We start from the raw sequence: 25891 nt of genomic DNA, 5'->3' as shown, positions 1-25891 counted from the left end.
AAAGAACATAAACCTGCACGAAACATTGGATGGATCCGCTGAAAGTGAATATCGGATTACTTAAAAGGAAATAATCTTCAAGGAAGAAATAAGAGAGGCACAAGAGGGAGAGGGGGAACAAGGGGAGGTGCACACGAACATGCACACATCTCAGGAACAGATGGAGGGTCTTGCCTCCTGCATTGCTCCACAAAATGCTGCAAAGGGAGAAAACGTTTAGCGGAGAAGAGGAGACGAGCGTGCGGAGCACAGAGCAGATGAAAAAGGAGGACAGCGAGGAGCAAGGAGCCATGTGTGGAAAACGTCGGCGGCAGCTGGAAAGAAGCCTGGCCTTATGGTGAGGTTATACTAAAAGCCTGCGAGGAGGAGTTGAGCTGCGGTACATGGGAGACTCAGATGGGTCATGGCGTGCACCTTTGAATCTGACTCACGGTCCGATTTTCCCGTAACTCGTGATATCAGAGTGCCGACTGTGCTGACATTTAGTCAGTGCACATGTTCCAGTGGCATTACACTCTCATTCCATACAGCTGCAGAATGACGCAGTGCTCCTGGAGAATTATTTCGCTTTTAATTACTTAACAAGTGAGAGAATGTCAAGGTGGATGCTGTGTGCGATGACCTCGGAGAGAAAATCTCCGGTTTACTCAACAGCGTGCAAGCAACGTTCAACTCATTAGTTGGACCCGGTTTTTGATTGATAGAAGTATCCAGCTGGCTCACATGAACTCTGTGATCGTAGTAGAAACATCCACATGGCTATCAGACGCTCGGAGCCACGGATGCAGTTTAACAGTAAGAATCCCTCTTAGGGAGGGAGGGACGGTGCGTTAGTCGAACAAACACAGGACCTATATATATATATATATATATATATACATTTGTATGTATGCCTTGCAGGGCAGGTCAGCCCACAAGGGAGTGGGCAAAGTCACACCGTGGCCAACAGAGATTAGGCAAAGTTAAGTAGTTCCACTGCTCTGAAACTCTGCAGGAAAAGTAATCATATCTCTCACTTAAGGCTTTTATCCAAGTGCTTGCAAGTTTTGACACACAACCTTTTAGCATGTGGCCTCTGTGGGAATTGAACTCCTGACACTTTCAATATGTATGCGTTTCTCTGAGAAACAGAGAAGCAGCTTAACAATTGTGAAATCTGAATACAGTATTAATTCTGACATAGTCAACATTACAGGAGGAATTCTGAGATGAAAAATGTCAAAGGTGGCTGAATAAATACATCAAATGATTGGGATCCCCACTGTACGGCTCTATTTCTCTCTGTGGCAGCGGGTTAGAGCATCACTATCATGTCTACCAGGACAGAGGATTAGAGGTCACGATCAAAGGCAGCGATGTGCTAAAATCCTCTTTTAGAAACACATCCCTTTTTTCCCCCCTAACTGTTCAGACCTACTTTTAAGAGTGAGATCTCGCCCCTTTTCATGCTCCAGCAATGTGCAATGTGATCACACGCAATATTTTTCAAAAGGATAAACACCCTCACCTCAAGCTCAGTATTCACATCCTCCTCAAGATTACTGGCTACCTTGATACATTTGAGGTAAATGACACTTCTTCTGCCTGGTTCTACGTCAGTATCACTGTGCTCAGCCATTGGGTTCACCTTTTGTGGACCACCTTTGTCCCAAGGTGGCAAATCTGGCAGATCTGATATGATGATCATTGGTCCAAAAGGTCTCCTTCTAACTATGCAAACCATGTCCATCACTATTAACAGATCCACTCTGTCCTCGTCACATCTGTAGACCGGATTTTAGATGCCAATGGCGTTAATTGCGCAAAATATTGTGCTGATATTATAGTGAAAGCAAAAGGTTTTGCAGCTGAATCTAATTAGAATTTTACAGATGATTGCAATTGTCTTTGTGCAAAGTATAAATGTCATACTTATTTGCATAGAAAGGGGCTAATTTTGCAATTCTTAATGCAGTTATGGGTGTTCTTCCTTTTGAACCTTATGCAACTAGAGGAAACAGAGGGGCGCGTTGTTGTTGGCCAACCATTGTACTTGCTAACAACAAACTGTATCTGAAGCAACCCTTGTTAGATAAAACAACCTCACACCTCCAGCTCCATGGAAAACTAATACAGGTCATTTAAACATTAGTTAACAATAATCTACAATATTGCAGATGAGCTGTGCATAAGAACCTCTGACAACTGTTGGTTTGCACAGTTCATATGAATTTCTAGCAGGAAAGGAAAGTTCTCCGCAAAACTAGATATATAAGCCAGCACTGCTTTCAAGTGAAAATGTGAAGGAAGCATCGGCCCAAATGGAAATACTGCAATTACAAATTCATTGCACATGATTGAACCTTGAACCTTCATAGCTGAGTTGCAGAAATGTTGAGCTGGATAGCATTGAAGTTCTGCCAACCACTGCAGTGAAACTGACAATACTGCTAAGATTCATGATGTTGGTTGTGTGCCTGCGCATATTTTGAAAATAATAAATAAAACCTCTTGAATTCATAACGACAGAGAGACAGATGCAGGTGGGGGAGAAAGTCGGACACTTTCCGCCAGCCACGTATCTTCACAGGTGGCCGTGCTCTTTAGGTGATGTAGTAATAATGAGCAGAGAGTGTCGACAGTTCTCTCACTCACCGCAGGGTAATAATAATTGGTAATTACAGGTGCTCACATTGTGACGGAGTCCACGAGACCATACTAGAGCCTACGCAACCAGACAGGGACACACACACGCAACAGTCACAAGGCCGGCGCTAACGCAAGATGGGAGGTGGACAGCAGAAGTGGACAGTGTGCATCAGTAGCGGCACGTTTGCTGAATTTGGAGCAGCGATGTGATTGGCTTACGACTGGCGGAGGACTGGACTGATAGATGGAGAACTCATCAGGCAAAGGTTAATTTAATACCATGGGGCATGATTAGTTTCAAGTTCAAACACTCATCCACACTACTCTATTTTCCTCTGGGAGAGAACATTTACAGAGGCCACTGAGTTGGCAGAGCAGTTGCATAGACCATCCTCTGAATGGAGAAGCTGGGTTCAAGCCCCAGCAGGTCAGCAAGCACAGTTCCTGCTGAAGTGGACATGGAACAAGGCACCCAAGTCCTCCTGGCTGCCGGGCTGCTGCTGGTTAGCTGACCCTGACCTATGACCTCCCTGTGGAGGCAGCCGGTGGAAGAGGGAAGGATTTCCCTTTAGGGAGGATAAACGTTCATATTAATATTGTTGGTCAGAGTTGATGGGAGAGAACATTTTGTCTACAAAAACCTTTTTCTAATAATAATACGTTTATTAAATTCTTCCAGCGTGAGGTTAGTAGTGAACAGAATTACGATTGTGTCTTTTCCATTCTATATCACAATTTCTTTTCCAGGCTGCTGTGTCGTAGGAGAACTTGTTAAGTGGCATTGCTCAAAAGGTGGTTGGTCAGGTGGACCAACGCCGCTGGAAGAGGAAAAGCTGTGAATCCATTGTAGATGTGGCACTTATCCATGCGGGACTCTTTCCAGGCTACTATTGAAACAGTAAATGGGCAAACCCAAACAGGCTGTTCCCCACTGTACCATGTAGCCACTATCTCCTGTTAAATAAATAAAGGTGTTCTCCATAGAAAGGCCTTTTAATATAACTAACTGAATCTGTGTTGAGAGATTTAGCTGAATCTTGCAAATGACAGAATGTCCATTCACAGTAAATTATACATGAATCAGCTCTGCATGACAGTTTCTCATACCATTGTGTTACTCATTCCATTAAATGAGAAACATGTTAGAAAGGTGTAGTTTAACCACTGGAAACGTTATTTTAAAGGGTGTGCTCACGTGTTCATAAATCCACAGCTCTGTCTCAGTTTGGTTGTAAGAGTAGAGCAAGTCCAACAGCCGAGCTACAGAATGTTTGTGACAAAAACATCCAATACAAGCTGACAGCCTGCGATAATGAAATCTAGTTTTTGATGAATCAGTTTTCCATGAAGTGCCGCAATGCAACATAAAAGCTTGCTGATATTGAAACAGGAGGGGCTAAGTTGCTGCACGAATGAAATATTTAATTCAGGGATTCTGCAATACTGCACCACACTGGTATCAAAAGGTAGAGTTATAAAGCCTTCCCACGTTATTGTGCTTTAATCCTGCGCGTCTCATCTCATCTGTAGAGCACTCACACAGTCCTACGGAGGCAAAGCTGTTACAGCATCCACTAGCACCAACGCTGTTTGAGGTCACTTGGTTGTTTCCGTGTACCGGAAGAGCCTTCGTTTTCTTTCCAGAGATGTAGACATTGATGTCTTGTCATCCGTACTAAGATTGAATACTTCTTCAGCCTTTCTACTTCCCTCTGCTTAGAACAAAATGTTGGGAATGTTTAAGAAAAAGCATGTGACCCGAGCATGGCACACTCATATACACGGCCCATCGTGACGTTGGGAATCGTTCCTTCTAAAGGAAAAGAGACAGAACTGTGTTGCATGAAGAAAACAAACTCTGACCCAAACACATTCATACAGCACAATGGAATTGAAACAATTCAGTGTAATCATTTACAATGATCAAAATATGAGTTAATGACAGACGAATTGTCCTCAAGACTATTGCCCTGATGTGTAACTAAAAAAACAGCAATGAGTGATGTGGTTTAAGGTATAACGAACATCACACGTGTGTAGGCGTGTGTCTGTGTGCATGTAGGTGTTCTGTTGGTTTCCATGGTGATGTGGCAGGTTTTTTGAATTTCATTTGACACCCTACAGACAATCAGGTTTTTCTCAATGGAGTCTACTGTAATTGTTCCCAACAAGGGAGAGAATGAATTCAATTATACTATATTATTAGTATTCATTATTTTTTTTAGGGAATTTGAGAAGAAATCTGTCAGTTATAAATCATAAGACAGCAAATAAGATACTGAGTTTATGGAATGCAGCTGGAGTCAAGTCTTTTTTTTGCCAGAAATGAATTAACGATTGCAACCTGTAAACTTGAGAGGATATAATCGATAGTATACTGCGTACTGTGTCCGACAGTATTATGTATAATTATGTCTATTTATTTAACTTTGGTTTAGTTTCAATTTGCACCTGCTTGGATGTGTTTCTCATTCGGCATACCCACCATATGGGGCTGGGGAATCATGTTCAGTCTGAATTTGATGTATTTACCTGACTTCACTTTCTTTAATGTGTCCCGCAAGTTCTTCCACAAACTTTTCTCCTTTCATCCAGTAGATAATGGGCCTTCTGTTTTCTCCACTGTAGCCAAAGAACGCCTTGCAGTCTAGACTGAGGGGCATACCTGCAACACAAGCCACAATACTGTTATAAAACAGACGACAGCATACTGAGACATATCAGTCTAGGCTGGGGGGAATGCACACGCTGAAATCTGCCTTGCATACGCATAAGAGAAGAGTAGGTTTGTGGAGAAAGTGGAAATATAACAGCAAAACATAGTTCTCATTGCTGCTCACAGGCTTGAGGGTGAATGGTAGGTCTACTCCCCCAAATAAACCAGTGCAGATGGCTGCGTTTAAGTAGGTGTTCATCAGGGTAGCTGGTTGGAGCCCCTTGAATTGGGCTTATAAAGCAATGCTTGAAGGAGCGATGACCAACTCAGCTGTATCATGAGAGGGATGACATTTAAAAAAATGTATGAATAAAGCTCATGAAAATCATATGAAATGCTTACTTTCCTCTTTGAGTGAGTGGAATATCTAGTGGAGACAATTTCCAGATCTTCAGGACCCAGATTGATTATACAAGCAATTTAATGAATTGTTTAATAATATAAAGTATTTTATGTAAAGTGTACTTTTAAACACCTGGCTTCTCAAATACAAGCATAGACATCAATGTTAGCACAAAATCACAAATTTTACACAAATAAAATAAAATCAGTTTATCTGATATTTCGTTGCGGCCCAAAAAATTCAACCATATTACCAAACAGGATGCTTGGAGATGCTTTATTTTTAGAATTTTTTCTTTTCAAATAGCAACCGTGTTATATCCAAAGTTGGGGGAGGTGTCATCTCATCTTCAACCGCTTATTCAACCGCTTAATCAGCTCAGACTGAAGCATTCCAAAGCGTTCCCAGGCCAGGGTGGAGATACAGTGCCAGTCAAAAGTTTTGACACATTTGGTCATTCACTAAATTCAATGAGAAGGCATGTCCAAACCTTTGACTGGTAATTAATTAATGGTAGCTCTGTGATAGGACAAACAAGTTGGGTTTCTTGTGTCTTCTTCTCAGGCAGTTGCATCACCTCACATTACCACACTTTAGCATAGTGGCAGATGTCCATCTAGCCGCCTTTCCATCAATCTAGATGCAAAAAAACCCGGCTATTTTGTAAGGCAGCCATATATGCAAAATGCAACAGGTTCTGTGATACATTACAACATATTACTGCTTGAAGAAAGAATAGACAATGATAGAAACACACACACACACCGAAGCTGACAGAATCCACACGTACTCTCACACATCCTCCTGTAAGACCTTGAAACCACCACTCTGTGATTACAGATTACAGAGTGGTGATGATGGAGCATTAATGATCATCCTAACGAGCGCTACCTCGTTAGGCAGTCAATTAGCAGATCATTATGATGGACCTCTGCATTATCCTAATGACAGCTCCATCAGCACTCTCTCTGCGACCGACACAGAGTGATGACGTCATGTTCGTGACATGTTTGAAAATCTTTATGCAGACTGCGTAGGTGCAAGTGGTGTCCTTACTCAGGAATGTTAAAGCCTGTGAGGAATATGTTGTTTTAGAACATGAAGGCAGCAATGGTAAATGGTAAAAGGTTATACGGGTACAATGAACAAGATATTTTATCGGTTGATGATGGCCTTTTTTCGTATGTCAATGACAGGTGATGATTTAAATTGCTTTGCTGTTTCTTTAAAAGGTTCATTTTCAACAATCAGTAAAAGCGAAGTGGTCTGCAAAGCTTCATATACTGTATATTGCGTGTGAGTGTGTGTTCTTGCGTGGTGTGTTTACCCGCCTTTGTGCTGAGGCAGGCAGCTTCCTGTATTACTCACACACACACACACACACACACACACACACACACACACACACACACACACACACACACACACGTGCACATGTGAACACCAGAAAATGAATATCAGAGTGAAATGAGTTTACCTCGCCCGTGTGTTTCTGCTCTGGTGTGTGTACATAAGTGTGTGTGTGTCTGTGTGTTTGTGCGCTCCTGCAGTAATTGATTAGCACCCTGAGGGCGTGTTTGTGTTCTCAGCATGTATGGTGATTAAAATCATCAACTTTGTTTGCACTTGTGCAGCACAAGGGTTTGTGTGTGGGCTCCCGGTGTGTCTGTGTGTGTGTTCGTGTGTGTCAGTTTGCAACTAGCCGCCCTGAAATCAAGCCTAATAAAGCCGGGGTGGGCGGGGGGGGGGGGGGGGGGGGGGGTCATTGCTTCTGTTCGCAGCTAAAGCAGCCGGGTGTTGATAAGTAATAAAAAATAAAAAGCAACGTTGTTTCCACAAGAATAAAAGCCTTTGTGCCGACGATTGACCAGAGCTTTTTCCAGTTGCTGCATCATCACCACAACCTTCCTGTTTCAACCGGGCTCAAGTGCGCATGAAGCGCCCGCTCGCTCGCTCGCTCGTGAGTATGTCAACAGAAAGTCCCATGGCTCATGAGTCCAACCCAATCTGGTCCAAGTCGTCTCGGCTTAGTTCCGCCCCACAGACCGGTGCTCTTTATTGCGGATGCTCATAGAGATGCAGATGAAAAGGAGCGTGGGTCCAGACTGCGCTCAGCCCTCAGTTCATTCTCTAACGCCGCCATTCGAGCGAGAGGAAGTGCTGGTTGTCAGACGCAGACATCTGTTTCCTTCAGCGTCGTGTTTTTCAGGTTGTTTCTGTGACGTCGCTTCAGGCCGCGGTCTCACTGTTAGAAAAGTCTCAGTCCGTTGTTCGTTTTGATTCTCAGCGGTTACCCGAGAGTCCTCCTCCACAGCGCCACTTACTATGATCGGTGTGCATTTACCTTCCATTCAGTGTCTCCATTCTGATGTGTCCTGGGGTTCGACTCAAGTTCGGTTCAATTGGGACATTCATGGTCGTCTTTCCTGCCACATTATTGCGACCAACAAAATGACCAAAGAGACGAGATACAAATGGTCAGAACCACATATGACTGAACTGAATATGTGAACTATGCTGTCTCTGCTCAACGCTCGGTGAGTGGCCCTGAAGGTCCAGTTGCCGATGCTAAAGACTCTCTCCACTCTCTGCATCAGATGAGTTTAACTGACTCCAACTCATCACTGCGTCATTATCAGACCAAGGAAACAGGACTCTTAGGTCACGCGACGCTACAACCCTGGGTTGTTTAGTTCACATAACAGGCGTACTTGTTTTGAGCCTTTTTTTATATAGTACAACTCATTTAATTGTCAACCTCAGCATAGTGTATCAAACTCCTTCGCTGTAAAATGACTACGACAAACGACTTTCCTTGTGTAAATTTCCCACGTTATGGTTAAGAGACATTTTTGCAACATCCCAAATTCCTGAAGAAAGTGATCTTTGATCTGATGTATATTTCATATGTATGAAGAGTGGGAGGATGGGAGCAAGGGAATTCATAGAAACAGTCCATCTGCTTTGCTTCATCCTCTGTAACAATTGTCGCTCCTTTGCGCATCATAAGTTCATTCGCTTGTCACTCGTAGGGTTTTGCGGTTCTCCCCTGGCTTTCACTCCCTCCCACACTAAAACCTAAAAGCTCTCTGTGTGTCTCCGTCTCCTTGTCTCCGCTTCTCCTTTTATCTCTCTCCCTTTTTCCTCTATGTTATTACTCCCTCTCCTTTGTTTCCCCCTTCTCTCCCTCACCCTGACCATTCAGTCTTCTACCCTCTGTCTCTATATCGCACGGGTAAATGTCCCCATGAGTGGGAAAGTGTCACAAACTGGCTACCAGGGTGAAATAATAAAATTGTGTACAAATCAGTCAAACAAGCATAAAGAATAAGTCCGGTGAAGGATTGTTGAAGTGACCCCCCGTTTTACAGACAGTCCTACGTCCGCTGTCTTAGCTGCATAACAAGGAAGGTTGAGAGTTAATAGACTTTGACTGTGATACATTTTCATAATTCTGTCCTCTGTGACTTAGTCCCTCAAATAAGCCATGGCCTGACCATTGCCTTCATTAACGTTCAATAAAGGTTATTGAAATTGATAGTGTGGCAGTGTTCTTCAGCCTAGAGATGGAAAAAAGACATCACATGCAGACTAAATGTGATCATTTCATGGTTGATCCAGCAGAAGGGCCTTTACACAGCCGCAGGACTGAGGCTACATAAATGCGTACAGCGGTTGACAGATAAGTCAACTTCTCCTCTACCACTGATCTTAGACTTCAGTCTCCTGTAACTCTTTTTTTCTGACTCAACCACTTCCCCTCAGCATGGAAGAAGAATATTAGCAGTTCCTTGCAAAGAGGTGTACGGATGTGGGGAAAATAACTGACTGAGTAAATCAGCTGTTGCATCCTTTTCTACCGGCATCATGCATCATGCATCATGCATCAAGCAGCATGATGCAATGCATGCTGGGGGCTACCAGTGTTTCTATATTCCCAGCACAAGACAGGTACGCGGCTGACGTACATAAAGTCGTCTGTTGCAGCTACAGCCGGACAAGGCGTCCATCAGCACAATGTGTAATTGAGGCAAAAGCCCGCTGCGAGGACATGGACCGAACTGACGCACTGATGCTTTCACCTCCAGTCGGAATTGGCTTGGTGGGAAAAAACCCAGTGGCTCTAATGAGCTCGTCTTGAGCCTGAGTGTCTTCTCTCTTCTTAAAGGTGCCAGTTATTCAATTCAGCTCTTTGTTTATATAACAGGGAAAATCAATAACATGAATATGAAAATGAATAATACATGTAATGCATTAAAATCAAGTAATTGTTGGTGGTCCAGAGACTTTGTAAGAGAAGCCTCCTAACCAGGAAGCCCTACAAGCCAATATGGGAATCCATTACCAACACAATTAGGAGGCCTGAGCTCACCCAGGCTCAGAGAACAGACGGGTGAAGGCAAAGTATCACTTCGGGTCACGTCCATCCTGCCATCTTCTACCTGCACAGCTGTAATTCTATTTTCCTTTCATCCTTTTTCATCCTTTCATCCCCCCACTGCTGTATGCGTGCACCAGGGTCCTGACGGGACAGAGGGCCACAGAAGGTGTGGGTTGGAATAAAAGTCTGAAAGAAGTAGAGAGCTACCAAATCTATCCTTCAGTAGAAACTGACATCATCTTCATACAGAACCTAGTGATCTAAAGCCCAAACATACACTGTGTCCATCTGTCTCTCTCTCACACACATACAAACACATCTTTACACATGCACACGCACACACACGCACACACACATATTTGTCTCCCATTTATAATATGTCTCTGTCCATCTGTTCATTTAAAAGCACAAAGTGTAAGACCTTTAGGTGGTTTGAACACTGTGTGTGTGTGTGTGTGTGTGTAGACCAGGTATGGGGTGTGTGGGGGTTGTCTTGGTAACAGCTGAGTTTTAGGTCTTGGGCTCTATGGGAGCACAGCTGCACATGGCAACACAGATGGTGCCAGTCACACGTGCACACATACACACACACTGACGCCAAATATGCAGATACATACGTGCACATTTACACTCCAAGGCCCTGCACACACGCACACACACACACACAGACACGCGCGCATGTGTGTGTCAGAGGGCAGCTCAGCTGTAACCTGGGAGGCAGTTCACTCCGTCATTTGGTCTATCTGCACACATCACGCCTCCAACAAATTCATTTCATTTCATTTGAACCCCTGATATTTTTAGGGCAGTCCGGTTTCAGAATCCTTTGTTAGATGAATTGTGTTCTATATTTGTCTATAAGTGTTGATGCTTCTGTGTCACACTTCCCTGAACAACCTTCGTCATTCACAATGTGCATAGTGCTGTGACATTATTTCATCAGGTGCAAACCTGACATCCTGAATGTATCACCATCTGTGATGTCCCCATTAAAGACCAAATGAGCACTGGGTAACGACGCTTTATGAACTTTTTTTTTTTTTTTTCACTAGAACCCTTCTTCTTAAAGCCACGTTTTTTTCTTCTTCTAGCATCCACACAACAAACGCTTCTCGGACTCCTTCTAAGGGTTTCCCGCTGTACTTTTGGCTGTTGCTTCGTCGCTATGATCCCTTCTTCCCTCCCTGCCTTAATTATGCTGTATTCTAACAGAGGCTCATTTAAATCTAAAGGTCCTGCACTCCAGCTCCAGGGAGAAACAGCCGACCTCTTCTCCATTCCCCAAATCCTTATTAGTGGCCCGCTAATTGTATCACCCTCCTTATTTTCTATCTGTACACAAATGAGAACATGAAAAGGACAAATTGTGCTCTCGGTACTGCTGAACCTAAAGAGGTTCCTGATCCGTTCTTTGGAGGGATCCAGGCCAGTTCTTTATGCTAAGCTCCTCAGTTACTGAGGCTACAGGAGATGAAAATTACAAACAGTACAAAAAGTCAAATGTTACATTTATTACAATTACAATTATTTACAATTACAATTTGTTACAATTATTTCTAGCTGTTTGTAACAATCAGAAAATTATGATTCCAAGCGATAAGATTTTCTTTTCTTGATGGATTAATGGCCAGAAGACAACTTCTATATTCCTCATCGTTTTTGTGAGTGTATGTAATAAAAGTTTTATTTTCTCACTGCCCAATCAAGTATTCATGTTCCAGAAATCTTACATGCAATGCTGGTTTATTTGTCTTTCATTTTTTAAGACACGCCATATTTGTAATGATATTTTGAATGGGAAAAAAGTGACAGCGAGACGCCAACATGTTTTAGAAAATAATAATATTACGAATTTAAGGGTTTCATTAGCATACAAACAACTCAAGTATGTTTTCAGACCACAAACAATCAACAACAGCACCCCAGCAGTCTTTTCATCATGTGTCCTTTTGCAGGTCAGCTGTGATGGGATTTAACCTTCTTGATTCCCTTAAACAGACTGAAATATTCATGTCTGTACACACACACACACACACACACACACACACACACACACACATAAACAAACACACACGCAGCCACAGTAACAGTCACCAGGGCAGCTGTCAAATAGAAACATGTTTCGCTTCAAAATATCCTTGCAGCTGAATTTATTCAAGTTTAAAAAATTTAGTAGCTGATTTAAAATAGTTTATATATATATATATATATATACACACACACACACACACACGTGTTTACAGTGAAATTAAATCCTCATACGCCCTTTGCAGAATCCTCATAATTTGACAGACAATTGTACTGCAGTATATTTAGTTGAATATGAGATGGAGAATCACTTCTGCCGAGGCTCCATTTCCTGTCTAACAGGAAATGAAGCTGCCACAAAGTTCGAAAGAGACCTAAATATTATTCTGAATGAACAAAATGCTTCCTCTGTCTTCCATTTTTACTTCACTATCTGACTTTTGAGCCTTGACGCCCCCCCCCCCCCCTATTTTGATTTATCACCACAGAGACATAAACCACCTGAGGTGATTCCCACAGAATTAATAACTCTCCTGGGAAAGTAATGAAAGGGAATCCAGTCTCCTTCTTGGTCGATATTTGGCCATTTCCTGACAGCTCTAATTAACCAAGTCCTTCATGCTTCTATAAGTGACATTTGATTGGCTGGGGGGCTGGCCTTGATAAAAACACTTTTAAATTAACAGATAAAACTAGATTTGAGACTACTGCAGATATGCTTGACAAGGTTAATTAAATGACCAGTCATCAGGGACTTGTTTTAAATCCAACGTCACCAACACACTCACAGCTGATATTATTCATCATTTTTTTTCACGGTTTTTCAAAGTATAGCTCTCTCTCTTTAGCAAAAGTCAATAATTAGCATTATTCATTTTAACATAGTGACTACCGGACTCTCAAGACAATGTCTGATTAGCCTCTACTGGCTTCAGTAGAACTGCCACGCCGTCAGACTTGACAGGAGGGGAACTGTTTTTAATTCACAATATGTACTGGCAGGGGTCAGTGTTCAGTGATTCGTACTTTCCTTTATAAACCATGAAACAGAAAGACACCAGAAAGGACAAGAAAGTATTTCTGTGTCCTGTAAAAAGTTCACAGGCAACACAATCCACGTCCTGGCGTCCAGGCCGTATTCTCTCTACTGTCCACCAGGGGGAGACTCCTCTGGTTGTGTACAAGACAATAACTATTCTTCTCTCTGGATTTATTCCCTTGGCAAACATTGTAAACATGATTTTACAACCTCAATCTGTTTTTAAGCCTTCTTCATTGCAGCATGATGTTCATTTGTAAATGACGGTGCATTGAGAGTTAAATAGACCATAAAGCAGGGTAGGCTTTAGTGCTGGTCTACCTTGTTATTGACAGTTTTCTGCCACTACCACAGCTGTATAAAGCACCTCAACGTCACTCCCCCATGGTTTAAACACGGTCACTTCCCCTTACTGGTTGGTAGCAACCAAAATGGAAAGTGAAAATAATGTAACAGTGATTTTCACTCCCTATTTCAGTCACGATAGCAACTATAAATCATGAGCTGCAAGATGATCCAATATGTTCACAAGCTAGTTACTAATTTCTTTCTTTCATATATTGCTCCTTATCTGGCTCACTGTTTTAATTCAAGCTTTTTGTCTAAAAACGGCTTCCTGTTACTGCTGGAATGAGAATAAGAACACAACAAGATGAAAAGATGACATGCAGAGCTGAAAATGAGGGGCTAAATGCAATTGTGGGTTGATATTGGGTTGGCTGATTCTAAAGCTATACTTCCCCATTATTATTGTTCCAGAATGTGGGGGGAAATTATTAGAGCTATCAAAAATACAATGGGAGCCAGAGCCTTCAGCCTCAAGCTCCTCTTCTGTTGAACCTGCTTCCAGTTTCACCACATATAAAAGCACGCCTAAGACTTTCCTATCCTGGAGTTTATAATTGATGCCCTTTGAGGTTACAGGCTGCTTAATGTGTGTGAAAGCACAGGCCCTTGGTACTTGCAGACCAACCCATATCAATAATCACCCGCTACACTTTACTCTAGACAGAAAAAGATGCATAAAAATGATGGGGGGGAATAAGCAGATGGTCGTTGCCTTGACGGTGGTTGACTGTGAGCTGAATGAAGAAGCGGGAATCAACAGGAGGAATAAAATAAAGGACAGAGGAAAGAAAAAAGCGAGTGAGCCCACATGAGGTGAGCAGTGCTAATAGTTTTGGTCTGTTGGGGGGGTCTCATGACAGAACTGGGTGGCAGGTTGATGGTTTGACTGACAGCGGTTACCCGAGGGTCCCAAACCTTCCAAGAGTGTTCTACTTCTCCAGCTCGGGGCCAATGGTTAACAATGTAGACTAAATTAAGGATTGCAAATTAAATCCGAGCTCCCGGGTTGTTTTTAGTCACCTGTGGTTTGAGTGGCTGTGGGCCTACAAGTGACTGGACAGGTTAGATTCTGTACTTTCATGCTGTTCAGAGCCCTAAAACCCCCTTTTGATTAAAACCTGTATTGAAGCAACTCCGAAATCGAGTTGCTGCGTATCGCTCGCTTGCGGGTCGGGGAACTGTGTTTCTAACGTCTTCTAAGATGAGCAGTGTCAGAGACCTCTCGACCTCCATCACTCACCTAAAAGTAATAGAAACAAACTATTCCACTTAAGATGGCGCCTCGGCCTCACCCCTCTTCCTCCTCTCCCACAGCTGTCGAATGTGTGAAAATGTTCAGAGAAAAAGGCGCCGCTCGGAGACCAAACGCACACCAGCCGCCCAGCGCACGGACAGACGCGTGCATGTTCGCTTTTCATTATTCTGTTCCACTCATAACGTGCACTAGTTTTAAACACAGTTACACTCATGCTATCCACGGCAACAGAGGTTTGCTGAACTAATTACAGTTTTACAAGGATTAAAAAGATTCTGTTTGATTATTAAAACTCATTATTGCTAACAAATGCTCCTCTAAACGAACAAATAACTGTGTCCCACTCAGTCAGGGCCTGGCTGGAGGTCTGAATTGACCCGCAACTGAAGAACGGACATACAGGGAAAGACAAGGATTATCGGCGGATTACTAAATGATTTAAATTCCCTCAATTGTCAGGATATGCTTTTGACATTTGTTTGATGAAATGGTGGTTTGCTGCTAAACCAAAGCGTGAAAACCTTGCTTAAAGAACGTGTAGTAGCTTGAGAGACCTTGAGCTACAGGAAGAAACACATTACTGGGTCAACGACCTCATCATGGATGTTGTTCCCATGTTGTTCCCTCATCTGAGCTAAGTTTGAATTCAATGTATTTTGCTTCGTAGTGATGGTGGCCGAGACTCCCTGTTATTCAGCAATCTCATCAAAAAAGTTAGACAATAAACCCCACTGCATTAAATCTGATAGAAGATCTCCCACATATGAATATATGAATAATATCTAGTAGCATGTGTGGAGCCTTAGCCACACGCTGCATGGCAAAGATCCAACCTCACGCAGCCTCACTCACGCTGCAGTCATTAATCATTTCACTGTCACACACACACACACACACAGGGGGAGAGGGTTTGTGCTCAGGCAGATTTTGAAAGGGGATTTCTACTTAATAAAAATCCAATTCTGGCTCCACAGGATCCTTCTCCCACAGAGCGGGTGAGAGTTTGAAGAAGAGAGAGGGAGAGAGGAGAGGCAGCAGGGTAAATAATTAGACAGTGATGGAGACACGGAGATCACAGCGTTCCAAACAGCAGGGACTGCTGTTTTTTTGTGAGGAGAGCGGCTGGCTGGTCCAAAGAAATGACCCATGTTCTGAAAAATCTCTTTCTACGTTTGCATGTTCTTCCTCACATTAGAGTCAATGTTTCCATATCAAAGCGGTGTTGAATCAATTTGGAGAAACACTAAATTAGATTTCATGTCGGAGGCTCTTAGTGGAACATCTGATAAGCATCATTTCCCAGTTCTGTGACATTTGAGCAAAAGGTTTGGGTTCCATAAGTCATAGCGTGTCTATTTGGACAAAAAGGACCCCATGTTCATAGCGGATGTGTACAGTATAGAACATATTCGTACATGTGAAATTTCATCCCGTTGCCTCAAGGCTTAAAATGCCATTCAAGTAATTCAATAACTAGTCAGACAAACAAGCTTCAAAGGATCCCCTCATGATTCTATACAAAGATAATGTTGCGCGTTGATGAATATTTACAGCCTCCAGGTAACTTATGGAATACTTAATCCACCTCACCTACACATTTCCCAGCATGCTTTAAACCACCTCGGATGCAGAGAAGCAGCACTTGGACCGGTAGCTCTCCAACACGCGTGTTTGAATCCACACCGTCTGGCTGGAGAACTTACGCAAGCCGCTCTGAAGATCTAAAGTCTGACGAGTGCACTCCTTTGAGACCCTGTGCAGCGTTTGGGTATTGACTCCCACTGAAGCTTCACAGGTATTCAGAGGCCACACAGACTCATCGTACTAATGTACGAACCGCTTTTACTACCCTCTACGCCACATTCCTCACTATATGCTACAAAGAAAACTGTACTGTGCTGTATTGTGAAGATCCACAATGTAGTGCATTTATTCGTTTACCCATTCAAAGACACGTGAACAGAAACACGGTAAAATCCAACGGAATCTGTTTGATTGCTTTTCCTTTCTATGTCAACATACAGACAGTTTTTGAAAGTCCCTTATTCCCTGGCCAACGGGGGTGGGGTGACCCGACTCTGTTTTTTTCCAATACCAGGCACTACTGGCACTGCCTTGGCGATGGACCTAATGGGCCCCCCCCGCTTTTAGGGGTTTTTACCTTTTGCTGATGTCGATCAACGCGCAAACGCCAACAAGTGTAGGCGATGCACTGAGGATAAATAATGATTCAACATCACCTCAAAACATCTAAACTATCCCTTAAGGTGACCGCCTCACCTCCACGAGACACCTTCCTCCCCTCCTTCTGATTGATCTCCCCCCAAATCTCTCAATCAGTGCCTCCTTCTCAATCAAGGTTGCTGATCAGCATATTTACGAGGCCGCCAGACAACAAATGACAGCGAGATGACTTTTGTACACGGATCATCCATTCACTTGTGCTTATTTTCTCCTGTTTTCTCTCTCTCTCTCTCTCTTTTCTCCTTCGGCAACAACAGCAGAGGTTTTTGCACACGGCTCTGATAGCAAACACCCAAGGCCTCATTATGTGGCCTCATGCTGAATGGTAAATGGACTGTACTCCAACCGCTTCAGTACCACACGCCATCCTTCCCCCATTCACACACATTCATACGCTGATGACGGGGCACCGGGCATGTTGCCACCAACACATAAGCCGCCCTCTGATGTGATTAAACTGAGATAGTGATGCAGGCAGAGAAGGTGTGTGTTTGTGTGTGTGTTAAACTGATGATAACTTATTTTGTGTCCCTCCTTACTTCCTAGCTCGCTTTCCTAATCTGCCCTTAATTATTAATCTGCATTTTCTCTTCTCCTGAACCACCATCTGCACCCCTTCGTACTTTCGTTCCCCTTCTTCCTCTGCTATCATCACTGTAATTCACTACTCTTTTCCTCTTTCTATTTCTTCTAGTATTTTATCACGCAAATTTATCCTTCTTTCCTTCTTTCTTTCTCCATCTCTTAGGCTCCGACATCTTTTGATTCTCGTTCCCCTCGATCCATCTTGGACCTTCTCATTTGCTCATTTACTTTTAAACACCAATTATTCAGGCTTCATCTTGTAGACAAGGTTTTGTATCATCCATAAATAGGAAAGCGGAAACGATTGGTATTATTATTGCTGATAATTTGAAACTTTGGAGCCATTGTGCTGCATCGTTGTGCTGTGAATTACACGTCTGAGGATGACTAAGTGCAAACACGAGCAGGATGGAAATCTGCAACATAAAGACCTGGGCTGTGTTTGTTCCACAAACCGACCACGCCCCCCCTTTATCGCCTGGTGACAGTTTGAAAGGGAATGATGACGTGACGGATCGCCACTTTAAGACACATGAATGAAGGGGCCGAGGGAGGAAGACAAAGGCACGGCTCGAGAAGTAGCGAGCGGTGAAGGGAGGACAGGTGGATAGAAGGAAAGCGAGATAGAGGCAGACACCTCGCAGGGACAGAGGGAGACAGACGTGGGGAGATAAGTGCAATGGGGGAGGGAGACGACAGAGACGGACGGAGGAAGAGAGACGACTGGAGGAAGAGGAGGAGATAGCAAAGCCTGACTCTTTATCTCACCCAGCCTTTCACAGCCAGCCTCATCTTGGCACATGATACTGCTGTGTGTGTGTGCGTGTGCGCGTGTGTGTGTGTGTGCATTGCGTGTGTAGACTCACACGACTGCAGCTAATTCATATTTTCACCATAAATCAATGTATGTCTCCTAATTCCTGATTACCTGATTAGATTATAAAATAGTAAATGATGGTTTGTGTCTCTTCAAAGCTTTTGGGGTCTGTTTGTTATACGTTATCTACCAAATGACGAGTTGATTAGGGGATAACTGCTAGTCCTAGTCTCATAAGAAAGTTTGAATACATATGAATATATATATATATATGCGGATGACATGCTTGACTCCTATTGCTTGTTTATTCAAAGCTTATTAAAATTGACAGTGACACACAGTAATCCTCTTCGTCCCCAGCAATACTGACAAGTGTGTAGGAGATCAGATGGACTGTTTACAAGATACACAAAGGACACACACACACACACACACACACACACACACACACACACACACAGGCACACACAGACAGATTTGTAATTGGAGACTGGCCCCGGTATTACAATGTGTATCCCTCACATAACTAAAGTTACTTTCACTGCACTCCAGTGTGGGGGGGTAAGCTGAGCTTCACTAGCTTGGAATATGACTGATGTCCATGTCTGGGAGCACATGTTAGAACCGGTGATTTGTCGACCAACGCGAGCAGCTTCTTTTGTCTTCAGTTATAAATCAAATCTAGTTTCATTCTTCAAGTCACAATTTATCTTGCTTTGTTTTTCTGTGGATTTGCACGACGGTGGGTTCATTCTACCTCTTTAGTCGACATGCATCAGTCATGTCTGTTGCTTCTATTCTTCTGGCTCACACACAAAGACAACATGGAGATTCATTGTTTCAAGTGTGGCTACTACATGACTTATAGGGTTACTTCATGCGTGTATTTTGATCTTGAATTTGTCACTTTTACTTCTCATTTATTTCTCATTGAACACAGTATTAAGGATCAGAAAATGCAATAATAAGAAATAAGAAAAGATGTGACCCAGTGAGACATATTAATTGAAAGCCGTCTTCACACTTTCTAAGCTGAGTTATAACTGCAGTATAAAGACAAAATGTTCCATGTAAATACATCCTAAAGCTTTTTCCTCAGTATTGTATTTAGAATAAAATGTGAATACTGATATCATGAATCAATCTTTAATTAAAGCTCCTTTTGTCAGTCATCTGCCTGTAGCCACCATCATTGAAATAACATTGAGATTAATGAATTGCGTTTACAACCCAGAGCATTATTGAATAATGGGAAAAGCAGACTGAGGAAAAGAAAGAGAAAAAAAACATGATCCAAAGGTTAACAGAGAAGGAAAGACTAAAGGGATGAAGAAGAGTAGAAAAATGAACAGGGGGAAGAAGAGGAGGAGAAGAAGAAGGAAATGATCAACACAGCAGTGGTTTCTGGTGTAAATTTCCTGCAGGTTAAAACAAGATGATAATTAAAAAATGTACTGGGGTCATACTGTGACTGCTCGAGTGGTTGCTGCACACTGTGTGTGCGTGTGTGTGTGTGTGTGTGCGGTTGGTGGGGGATCGCGGTGCCCATTAAAAGGTGTCCCTGCTGCAATCAGTGTACAGAGGCCTTAGGGCCTATTTGTTACTACATCAATCCGGAGTTAATGGAAACACATGACTCGCAGATACACACACATCCAAACACACTCTGCCTTCAGTGCTAACACTGTGAGAGAGAGCGCTGAACAGCGGGACACACACACACACACACACACACAAATGCTTGTGTACACACACACATAGAGCTGGCTAGGCAGCCAGCCAACCAGGTTTGCATGTTTAGCATTAGCAAATTCCAGGGACATTACATGTCATTCAGCTCAGTGGTCCCCAACGTTTTTTACCTCACGGTCCGTTTTCATGTCAGACATGATCATGAAAACGGTCCGGTCAAGAAGCTTTAGCGGAATAATGGGGTGGTAGTAGTAGCTGCGGTCGGACCGACCGACGGGTGGTGGGGGGGGGGGGGGGGGGGGGGGCGTACGTTATGAAGAACGTGAAGAAAAACGCTTTGTGACGCTTGGGAAATATGTCAAGAGGGACGAGCGCACATAATTAGGAGAGAATCCGGTCAACTTTCAAAATAAAACATTTTTCAGAAAAAAAAAAATATATTCTTCCTGTGGTGCAGCCCGGTACCAAATGGCCCACGGACCGGTTCTGGTCCGCGGCCCGGTGGTTGGGGACCACTGATTTAGCCAACACTTTTATCCAAAGCGACTTACTTTTTTTTTTTTTTTTACCTTTTTGCCCGGGGATCAATTAGGGGTAAGGTGTCTTGCTCAGGGACACTTCGACTTGGGACATGGAGCAGCCAGGATTCGAACCGCCAACCTGGCAGTTCCCAGCGCACCCTCTCTACTCCATGCACCACCGTCGCCCTATATTGTGATATTGTTCATTTTATAAATTCCTGTCTTATCAAACCTTTCATGTTGTTTTAAAAACTACGACCAGCTTGATGGAAGCTGCCAATCAAAAAACGTCCCGTGCTCTTGATCTTAAAATCCCAACATGACTACATTTAAAAAAGTGGTGGCAATGATTACTTCATCAGTAGATAAGTCGTGCGCGGGCCATGCAAATGCTGTTTTAAGCAGAAAGTAGATTGGGTTGAGTGCACGAAGGGGGGCGGGGGCAGCGAGGACAGCCTCCTCCAGAGCGCTCCCTCTGACCTCTCCGACCCAGGTCACCACATCCCCACCAGCTCCGGGCCTGCCGCTCCGCGCATACTCCCGAGCTCCCCACGGACGTTGCAAGGCCTGTGCAGGGCCGACTGAGGTGTATCTTCCCCAAGACCTTCTTCACTCCATGAGGCCCTTACACCTACACAGGCTCTACAAAAGACACGGCTGCAAAGGAGGTCAGCTGATACAGTCTCAACCCGCCTCGTATCCATTACAATGACGTCCTTACTGGACGATTGCACAGCTCGTGATTTATGTCCGATGTCAGTGTTCAGTGCCAGTGCAGGAAGGCCTTTATGTTATGGTTTTATAAAGAGTTTGTCAGTTGCTAAAACCTTGAGAAGACCTGTGCAGTTAGCATTAAAAACTCTGTTTACAGGATCATCATGGAAACAAAATCACTATTATCAATGCTGTGCAGGCTACAGGTGGGAAGGGGCTCCTGTCCCATGCAAAGGGTTAAAGGGCATCCATATGTGTGCATTGAATGGTTTTGGTGTCACAGAACATTAACTCCCTGCACCAAGTAAGAACCACGCTTCAGTTTATTATTTATGGCTGAAGGTCACACTACAGTGGCAGTTGAGCTGTTGTGACAGGGCAGCAATGATCCATGGTGGTGTCCCAATGGGTCCCTCACACACATGAGGAAACACCACAATAATGAGCACTTTGCACCCAAGATTGCGACTGCATTTGAGGACGAGGACCTTAAGGATTACCATTTCAATCCAAAAATAAAGAGATAGAGAAGAGCTGTTGGTCCTTACCAGGCGTGATCTCTATCGCCGTGTCTTGCCTCTCTGGGGGGAAAAGGACCTTAGGAGGCTGAGTGGTCTGGAGAGCTGTGAGAGAGACAAAAAGAGATACGTTTTACTGGCCCGTCGACATCAAGCTATAATCTAACCGTGCAGGTGAAGAAGAAAGCTCTCCTCTTATCTCAGCACACATACAGTCATCTTATCCATTCAACTACCAATATGTTTTTTATAGACATTTTTGAGAAGTAAAAACTAGGCCTCGGGAGAATCAAATTTTCACAATATTTCAGACGAAATACCTCGTTTTTGATACGTTGAAGAAATTGTAGGGTTGACCATTGCTGCTTTTCCAAAACAAACCCTAACCCTTAAGTAACAGATAATTAGTAAGTATAATGATAAGAAAAGATTTGGTATATGTAAAAATTCTCATCCCTTTACTGCACTGCAGGGTTCCAACAAGTAAAGAAGTCGACTAATGTTATATAACGATGCAGAGGGGAAGATCTACTCTCATATCAACACATATGAAAGCAAAATATTGCCCATCTCTAGTTAAATCCCTCTTTGGTTGATTTCTTAACTGCAGCAATGTGTTGTATGCCAAGAAGAATCAAAAATCGAAACATAAAATCAGCTCTACTTAATGTAAAAGCATTTTTGCCCTGGATATAATAGTCTATGAAGGTATGACAAGGACAGACAAAGCTGGAGTAAAAATACGCGAGTGACACGTAGTAAAGGAGGCAAAGTGATTGCAATGTGGTCGTAAATCCCCATGGCGTATCATTTCAGAAGTGGGTGCCAATGGGCCTTTGCTCCACCAATCGGTCGCTTCCCTGCGGTTTCTCACACACTCCAACACAAAGTCTGTAGCACGTTTACACTTAGGAGAGAGCGTCTCAGCCACAAAGACAGGTCAGCGAGCAGCTCGTCTCGTCTCGTCTCATGATTCCTGAAACAGGTTGACTGACCGCTGATGACCAGCAGACAGACACTCTGCTTCCAGCTGAAGTACCAATCTCCATCTCACCTCACTGGACTGTGAGCACCAAGGCCCTCTGCTGTCCAGCACCTCTTCCCCTCGCCGCCTCTGACCGTGCGACAATCCTCTGAAGCGTCTCAGCACTCACATTCTTGTCTGAAGGCTGTGTCATTATAGCTCAGTGACTCATGCAGTGATTTCTGAAATGAAGAACTTGATCCCTGATTGGAGATTTAACAAGACACATGAAATGGACACAGAAGCGAATATGATTGGTATTTTGCTGTACGATGAGTCCACACTGTCAAACCCTGATGAGAAAAGGCCAGCCTGTCAATTGCTTGGCTCACAACATGGGTCAACATGTTGAAACAGCGCAGCTTTACCATGGTAGCGTGCCAAGACCTTTTCTAGGCATATTCGTGATGAATCCGTTTTGAGGGTCATAACAGCTATTAAATGGATTCCCATGAAATGTGGTACAGACGTTCACAATGAATTCTATTATCAGCCCAACATTTTAGCAGCCTAACCTTCAAAGGGACAGCCTCTGTTGTCCAACACGTCCTTTTGCCTCTACCATACGCGGGTGAGGACAGTCCATAGCTGCCTGTAGCCCGTCCCAGCATGGCGATCGGTGGGAGCCCCAGTGGTGTGCACTCAAACGCAAGACTCGAATACTGAAATTATCGTTGTTCACCTTGTGATGTCACAGGAATCCTGCTCTCTTGCAAGGTGAGGCGGCTCGGAGGGGGGTGGTGGGGCAGGTGATTCAAAGAGAAAGACCCTATCACTGAAGGTGGAGATGGGTCAGTATCTCCTCACTATTGTTTAATCAGATAGTGGTCCACATGTAATGACCTCCTGTATTTGTCCCTCACTAACAACCACGGTAACAAAGCTCAGGACTGTTGGGCCGTACAGAGCTGAGACTTGTTTTTAGAAATAACACTGTCTGTGAGCTACCTGGCAAGCACCAAACAGCGGGTTGCTCCGCTGGATGTGAAGATACGCTTTTATGTAGAAGAAGTGAATACAGTGTTTCTCCACACTTTCATTACTCTGTTATTCAGTGGAACCAAGAATCGAGTGTTCCATTTCTTTGCCTTTTCCACCTTCCACCTCTACCGTTCCATCCCTCTCTCCGTATCTCTGGCAAGACTGATGGTTTCATTTGCATTGTGAAAGGGCCGCTGCTCTCGTTTGAGATTAATGAGACAACCCTCACCTAGACCTTCTCCTCTCCTGCTCCGTCCTCCACCATATACCTTCCCTTTCCTCACTTTTTCTTTCTCTCACCTTCATCTCTATGGCGGGTCTTTAGTTGTTCCTCTCTACCACAACAAAACTAAATAAAATACTATACTATAAATACTAAACGAAAATAAATACTTCTATGTACTTGTATTTTAGTAAAAGATAGACAATGGAAATGTGTTTAGAAACAGTCCAGGTTTACCGTTTTGTAAAATAAAACCAGACTTATAATGCAAAACTTGTCATGGCTTGAATCTGGAATCATTTTAGTTTGATGCACTGTGGTGTATTTGCATGCAGCTGCATGTCGAGGTGAGAAGGAGGCTCAAGGAGTGTCCTACATACCCTGTGGCGCCCCGTGTATAATTGGTCTAATTGAATAATGACGAAAGTAACTTCCAAAGAAAATTCTAAAATAGAAAATCTGAATATCAAAAGGTGTGTAGTGTGAAGACTATGCTGGCAGGGTTGCTGTTTACTCTTAGCACAGCTAGGAAACAGGCTCCCTTGAGAAGCGAAGGACTACTAAAGTGAAACCCGACTAGCGTCAGAATGCACGGCCCGGGCCCAAAATGCTTAAAACGTTTTAATGTGGATCATAACAAATCCGCTTTGTGTCACAGCAAGCGCTGAAGGCTCTTCCTGTATGTGATCTACATCCCAATGGTCTAGACTCACCGGAAAAAACGAATGACCAAGAGGCCACTTCAACGACAGCAGCGGTGTCAGTGCACCCTCGTGTGCTCTATGGGGGTCACACGACGTTCGACCTCCTCCTGTAAGGTGTTGTTCAGTACGTTAAGTCAGACAGAGCAATGCTCACTAAACAGACCGCAGGCTGAGTTGTAAATATGGCATTTTGTTGAGGTCAAAGGTGTGTGTGCATTCGTGTCATCAGATGTGAGGGCAAGGAAGTTCAGAGAGTCGTTGGAGTGGTTTTTCTGTGGTTTAGGAAGGCGTTGCTGCTCTCTGGATTGTCCTGATCTGATCCTTTCCAAGTAGATTAAAACCAACCCTGTCACGGTCTTTATCTTTGCTGATGGAATTAACCCAACCAAATGTGACCTTTTTTACATTTCCATTTTGACATCTCACAGAAAGATTAACGTCGGGAACAAAAGAACAGAAGAGGACATTTGTTAACATTGAAAATAGTATTTCAAATGACATCCTTTTAGTCTTTATGATGCTAATAATTCCTGCAGTGTGCTCTATTCTCCTGTGTACAGCAAATGGAATGACCTCTTCATGGATCACTTCATTATGACCTTTGTTGCTTTATGTCCAGTGCAATTATGACACAATTCCCATTTCATCTGACCTTAGACATTTCAGAATTCTTATTTTGTTTTATTGAGACCTCTACGGTGTCAATGCATAAAAGCTTTCATAGCAAGAAAGCTGTGGACAAATATAAATGCTCCATCTCCGTTTATTATTATTATTGTTTTAATAACTTTTAATTAGCATCAGCAATACTACATATTTGTATCTTGTCTTTTTGTTCATATTTCTATTTTTTTGTTCATAGTAGTTATTGTTTAAGCTTACATCTGTTCTAGGTCTTTTTCTTTCTTATTTAATTAGTATATTCATGTGTGGACATTGAGAGCTGCCTAGTTATACAGGGCTAGTACATGTTGGATGATTTATTTCTCCTTGAGACATTAACTTATTCTGTGGGATAAATTACAGTCTTTGTGGCTCAAAGTATTGCTTCACGTACTACTAGCGTACTGCTCTGAGGGGCTTTTTCACTGACATGTTTTTACTTTTGAAATAAGACATAATATCAAAAA

General features: G+C 43.2%; 1 protein-coding gene across 2 annotated transcripts in view; it reads right to left on the bottom strand.

The window, feature by feature from the left end:
* The window catches only part of il1rapl2 (interleukin 1 receptor accessory protein-like 2), a 301062-nt gene that overhangs the window by 24136 nt on the left and 251035 nt on the right, over positions 1-25891 (bottom strand). For both annotated transcript variants that reach the window (XM_040173723.2, XM_040173724.2), the window contains exons 7-8: positions 21860-21934; positions 5161-5293 (exon numbers count right to left, since the gene is read on the bottom strand). In XM_040173723.2, coding sequence (XP_040029657.1) covers positions 5161-5293; positions 21860-21934 — 208 coding nt within the window. The remainder of the gene's footprint in view (positions 1-5160; positions 5294-21859; positions 21935-25891) is intronic.

Source organism: Gasterosteus aculeatus, chromosome 4, assembly GCF_964276395.1.
Source record: "Gasterosteus aculeatus chromosome 4, fGasAcu3.hap1.1, whole genome shotgun sequence".
Lineage (NCBI taxonomy): Eukaryota > Metazoa > Chordata > Actinopteri > Perciformes > Gasterosteidae > Gasterosteus > Gasterosteus aculeatus.
The sequence above is the reverse complement of the archived record's forward strand: the minus strand, read 5'-3'. Positions and strand labels throughout refer to the sequence as shown.